General features: G+C 29.8%; 1 protein-coding gene across 3 annotated transcripts in view; it reads left to right on the top strand.

Annotated features, from left to right (window-relative positions):
- LOC106871760 (protocadherin beta-12) overlaps positions 1–6,527 on the top strand; it is a 97,047-nt gene that overhangs the window by 28,272 nt on the left and 62,248 nt on the right. For all 3 annotated transcript variants that reach the window (XM_052973088.1, XM_014918398.2, XM_052973089.1), the window contains one exon: positions 2,401–4,873. In XM_052973088.1, coding sequence (XP_052829048.1) covers positions 2,477–4,873 — 2,397 coding nt within the window. In that variant the 5' untranslated portion in view covers positions 2,401–2,476. The remainder of the gene's footprint in view (positions 1–2,400; positions 4,874–6,527) is intronic.

The following is a 6,527-nucleotide window of genomic DNA, read 5'->3' as shown; positions in this document are numbered from 1 at the left end:
TAAACGATGATGATGATGATGATGATATATATACACACACTTATATCTATATAATTATGTGTGTATGTTAGAAAGAGTGAGGTCAAGAAAGAAGGAGAGATATTAATCGACACCTGTACAGTTTTATACCTACATACATATGCATTCAATAAATATACACATATACAACACATACTCTTATTACATACAGCTAAACCAATATTTATTTCATTTGATACCTATCCGCATACAACATATTTCTTGCAATCATTTTGCAGTCTATGTATGTGTAAGATAGTAGAAGAAAATTTAATATTGCTTCTTTTATGTAAATGTTTATATGTGTTATATCTGCAAGATTAGACACTAGAAAAATTATGTGAGTTTTAATATCTGTTTCATATATATATATCAAGTAAGCTTTTATTTCTGGCAGTATTTGTGTATTGAATGATAAATTAGTTTAAAGAAAGATGAAAACTGACAATTTGTGATGTTGTATTGGTTTTATGTCTGAAAATTTTATTCACTAAAGATTAAGAGAAAATATTGATGTCTTTTCTTTAGAAATTTCAACTAATTTTTCTTGTAATCAATAGGTCAGTTATTGAACAAAGCGACACATTTCATTGATCACGAGGAATATGTTTGGCTTCAAAATGAGAGGAAAAATTGAGAAAATATTTAATTAGTCTAAAAAAGAAATACAACTCAATTTACTTTTAAGATTTGTTTTGCATTATTGTAATTGTAATTCTTTTTGTTACTCCCATCAAAATTCAATTAAAGTTTCAACAGAGGAATACTTTTTGTGGTTTGGTTTATCTCAGATATAATTAAATTACCTTTTTTTTTTCATTTGTTTAGTGTTTGTGACTGTTTATATATTTTTCTGTTTTCTTTTTATTCTCTAAAGATATCTATGTGAAATATAAGAACCAGAGACTAGTATTGTTCTTCATAACAACAGTAAAGCTTTTCAATAGCACTTTTCTTTCTATTTTTGAATTATTATTTTCATCATAAAATGCTAGAATTATAATTATCAAGAACTAAAAATGGAACATGGAAACCTTTTGTTCTGGAACAGTTATTTGTAAAAAAAAAGAAAGAAAGAAAAGATATTTTCTTTGTAAATAATGGAACAACAACAAAGACAGAGAGAAAGAGTAAAAGAATGTAAAAAATGAGAGAGCAAAGAAGTGCCAAATATTGACACAATGGAATAAAACCAATTTGGTGACAATTTTAATTTGTCATAATGATATACCCATGAGCAAAACAGACAATCTAAAACAATAATAGAATAAACTTGATGAACCAATAATGATATAAATATAATTTGTTTTGTCTGATTCCTCTATTAAGAATTATTTAAAAACAGTCTTTTGCAGATTGCTGTTTATCAGAATATAGAGTAAAAGAATTTATGAAATTCTATGAACAAAGGAAATAAATTTCAATTTATTTTGATGATAAATTATACTTATTTACTGCAATATTGTACTAAACATTGAATATAAATACTCTTGAGTTCTCATCATCATCCAGTAGTATGCCTCATCTACATTTCCTCAGCCTCAATTACTTCTATTTCTGCAAAGTAAAGCATGCAAGTGTGTATATTGTATACTTCAGTTGGCACATGGCTATGATCAGAGATATTTCTAAGAACAATGTAACAAATTATGATTACATCTTCCATGAATATAACAATAAAACTGGCAATAATCTACACATAAAATCCTGCAACAAGATTAGAAATGAAATAAAATGTTTAATTTCTAATAATTAATATATTTACACTTATTACATTACAAACTCATTTTTGACTCCTCTCTATTTATGCATGTGTGCGTGCATGTGTGTGTGTTGGCACTGTCCTTGTTTTGCAACTGATCTTATCAGAGAGTGTCTATTGAAACTGAAACAATTATACCATGAAAGGGTCATTTTAGCCTCGTTTGCATTTATTTCTTGTTAATACAGTTTATTATTACAATCTATAATAGAATATACCATTAGAAATAAACGAAAATGAATATAATAGTTTGTGTTCTTAAATAGCTAAAATGTCTCTTCCACAATGTAATTGTTTATATACAAACATACATGTTCATGCATACACACAACTATATATGTGTGCAAACACACACACACATGAATATTTACATGCACACATGAATATTTACATGCACACATGTATGCGTGCTTTTTGGCGTGTACAAATTATATGTACTTATGAATAACCAGCCTCAGCATGGCAGCAAATTAATGTTTCATGACGATACATGAAAGTATTAATTGGAAGTAGTTTCTGTGAGGCAAGGAAAATAATTATTTAAAAAGTTAATACATAATTTGATTTGAATCTTACAACAAATTTATACATGCTTTCTTTCTTTTAAATTTTCATTTCAGACATTACACAATTATTTTCAAAAGAATATTTCAACTTGATATTTTCCACAGATGGAAAAGCTACAGTAAAATTAACATGGAATTAGAGTTATGCATACTTCTGTTTTGTTTAGCTTCGTCTCTTTGTGTGAATCTTACTTATTATGTTAAAGATGGACAAGCCTCAAATTCACTTGTTGCCAATATTGCTGCTGATGCACAATTATGGGACAATGTTCTAAATAAATACAGAAATTTTATTTGGTTTAGTCAACTGCCAGGAGAAAAGACTGACAGTTCTCAGTTGTTCAATGTTACTAAGACTGGGAAACTCTACACTGCTAAGGCAATTGATGCTGAAATTTTATGTAAATATAACATGGAATGTTTTAGAATGGTGGATGTTGCAATTCATCAAAAAGAGTATTTTCTTAAAGTTTTAGAAATAAAAATTGTTATTCAGGATATTAATGAACATCAACCTGAGTTTCTAAATAAAAATATAAATCTAGAATTTTCTGAAGGTGATCGAGAAGGTATGATGAAAGCTATTCCAAATGCCATTGACAGAGATATAGGATTGCTGCATTCACAGATAACATACTTTCTAAAGAACAATAATAGTAATCTTTTCACATTGTCAGTTTCAAAAAATATGGATGGTACTTCCAAACTTGGTATTATTTTACGAGAAAAACTTGATAGAGAATTAAAAGATTCTTATCAACTTCAAGTTATTGCAAAAGATGGTGGCCATCCACCTAAAGAAGGTGTTCTAAATATTCAAATAACAGTCCGAGATGAAAATGACAATTCCCCTATCTTCTCCCAAAATATTTACAATGCTTCTATTAAAAATGGTTATCAAAAATCAATGCCTATAGTCACTTTGTCAGCAACTGATTTAGATTCTGGTGAAAATGGTAAAGTAATCTACCAGTTCAGTTCCAAAACATCGGTGAGTGTCAGAGCCTATTTTAAATTAAATGAATCAACAGGGGAAATCTGGCAACTGCAAAAGTTTCCACCAGGATCAAAAAGGACATATAAATTATTTGTTAAAGCAAAGGATAGAGGAAATCCATCCTTGAGCTCAGTTGCTATGGTTTTAGTGAATATAAATAGTGAAGAGAATAATCCGCCTGATATAGATATCAGCTTTATATCACAATCAGCTGGAAAATCACCCAGTATTTCAGAGGGAGTAAAAGTTGATAGTTTTATTGCGTATGTAAAGGTCACTGATAATGATGTTGGCGAAAATGGTGAAATTAGCTGTCACCTTCATCATGATAAACTACAGCTTAAGAGTCTTGGGAGAAAGAAATATAAACTGATAATTAAGAAAACAATTGATAGAGAAACAAAAAACAACATAGATTTTACAATAGTCTGTCAAGATAGAGGATCACCACCTTTAAAAACAGCCAAACAATTCTCTATTCAAGTGGATGATGTTAATGATATTCAACCAGAGTTTATCAAAGATATCTTTACATTTTTTACATATGAAAATGAAGAAGCAAATTTTCCTATTGGTTTCATTAATGCAACAGACGAGGATTTGGATTCAGGTGGTAAACTTATGTACTACTTGGAAAATAGCAAACAAACACATGCCTTTAAAATTTCCCATTTAGGATTTATTTCAACAACACAATCTCTAGATCGTGAACAACAAGAAATATATAAATTCAAGGTTTTTGTGAAAGATAATGGAATACCACCACTAAATAATGAAGCAAATGTAATTATTGAAGTTATGGATAAAAATGACAATGTTCCATATTTTACATTTCCTAGTGTTAACCCTTTCAATCTATATGTCTATTACCATCCACAAAGTAAGGGTGTCATCACAACATTAAGAGCTTCTGACAGAGATGAACATGTTAATGCCTTCCTCAAGTATGAAATACTTGAAGGCAATGACAAACAGTTATTCAAAGTTAACCCTTACACAGGACTTCTGTCTTTTTCTCGTACAGTTTACCAAAATGATGCTGGATTATATACTTTAAATTTAGTTGTCAAAGACAGTGGTACACCAGTTTTATCAGCAACAACTACACTGTCTTTGACACTAACTGTTAGCAACACAACAGCCAGAATGGACAAACCTGAAGACACAGAGTCAGACAACAGAATACATATTAACTTGATGATTATCATAGTTGTGGCTGCAGTAATAGTGTCTGTTGCTATTGTAGTTTCTGTGATTGTATGTGTTGTCCACAAACGGAATGTAAAAGAAAACCAGTATGGTGTGGCCCAGGACTTTGTCGGTGAAAGAAGGCCATCAGGATATGTATGTGAACAAGCATCACCAAAATATGATGTTCCAGTAGGAATTTTATCAGATCAAAAACAAGTCAGAAATACTCAAACAGGCTCACTAAGAAGAGATCCTCATTCTATATATAAACCTGGTCAGAGTTGGAAAGGATCATCATCTGGAGTACATTTTCAAAATATAACACCAGAATCCTATCAAGTAAGCACATTTAAAATTACTTTATATTAATAATTTATCCACTTTAGAATATTTCCTTATAGATTTCATAAAATATTTGAAGACCTTTATTTGCTCAGGGCATTAAAAATTCATGAGTTTGTTTCTGGATTAATAACTTCTGGAGAGGAAAAAAATTAATAAACCATTAGGGAATTATTTCAGTAGAAATGATGGTGTGGTTAATATATCATTCAGCTGATCAGTATATTGGCTGAAGAATCAGCTCCAAATGTGACAGATGGGAAACAAATAGCTACAGCAGATTTACAAAGGAGTGGAGAATATAACAGAAATTAACATTTCCCCAGAGAACAATTTGATAATAATAACTGTTCATATAAAAAGATAATGCTATAATATGCTGATACTATAAAGTGGATAGGGATATATGCCCTACTTTTCACTATGTACATTTCTGTGTTTCAGAATGACTGTTTTATATCACAGATAGTTCATTAATAGATTCATTTTCAATTTATTTCAAAAGAATATTATAATAACATTTTATTTTATTTGAAAATAAAATTTGATGTAACAGCTTTTATAAAAGTATTGCTGAAAAGAATGCTTTTGGAATTTTCAAAAACAAAAACATCAAGTAATTCACCAGATAGCTAGACAATAGCATGAAAAGCCAAGTGACATAGATAATTAAATATAATTAATTATTTTAAAATAGAAAAATGCTTTTTGATGAACAAATTTTTGTTAACATTAAATAGTAAATACACCGCTCCCTAAATGTGAGGCTTGATGCTTATGTTAGAAATCAATATTGAATAGTAAAAGTAAAATGTCTGTCGATAAATGATGAAAATTACAGATAATAAGGAGTAATATTCAACACAGATAATGATTATGAGAGAAAAATTAGATGGAAAAGCTGCACACTGAAATGCATAATTCTAGTATATCCACTAATTAGAAGCAAAGGGAAATGGTGTCTACAAATGTTCCATATTTAAAACCATTTCAGAGTGTACTTAATTTAATACAACGGTTTTAAAAAATATAAAGATTTAAAGGAAATAGTATTTAGGAACCTAAATAAAATACCAAGAAATTAAGTCTTGCTAGTGGTATTATTTTATGTCTATAGATATAAGTTGAGTGGTTATAGCATTAGAAAATGTATTTGGTGTTGAAGTACACCAGCTTCAAACTTATACGCACATTTAAGATATATCAAAAACATTCATTTCTTTCTTAATCTTAAAATTATATTGAAAAACAGAAAAAGGGTAATGATGATTTGGAAAAAATTTTCTTCAAAAATTTATTACCAAAGTCTTGTTTCTAGATGCTATAAGGATGAGAGACAGTTTGATGGTTGTATTTTTCCTCTTTTTTTTTTAATACAAGTATGTGTGGTGCAGGAATGGCTGTGTGGTAAGAAGCTTGCTTCCCAACCATATGGTTCTGGGTTCAGTCCCACTGCATGACACCTTGGGCAAGTGTTTTCTGCTTTCGCCTCGGGCCGACCAAAGCCTTGTGAGTAGATTTGGTAGAAAGAAACTGAAAGAAGCCTGTCGTATATATATATATATATATATATATGTGTGTGTGTGTGTGTGTGTGTGTGTGTGTGTGTGAGTTTTTGTCCCCCCACTATTGCTTGACGACCAATTTTGGT

Source organism: Octopus bimaculoides, chromosome 14 (assembly GCF_001194135.2).
Source record: "Octopus bimaculoides isolate UCB-OBI-ISO-001 chromosome 14, ASM119413v2, whole genome shotgun sequence".
NCBI classification, from domain to species: domain Eukaryota; kingdom Metazoa; phylum Mollusca; class Cephalopoda; order Octopoda; family Octopodidae; genus Octopus; species Octopus bimaculoides.
Note: the sequence above shows the minus strand (reverse complement) of the source record. Positions and strands in the feature narration are given on the sequence as shown.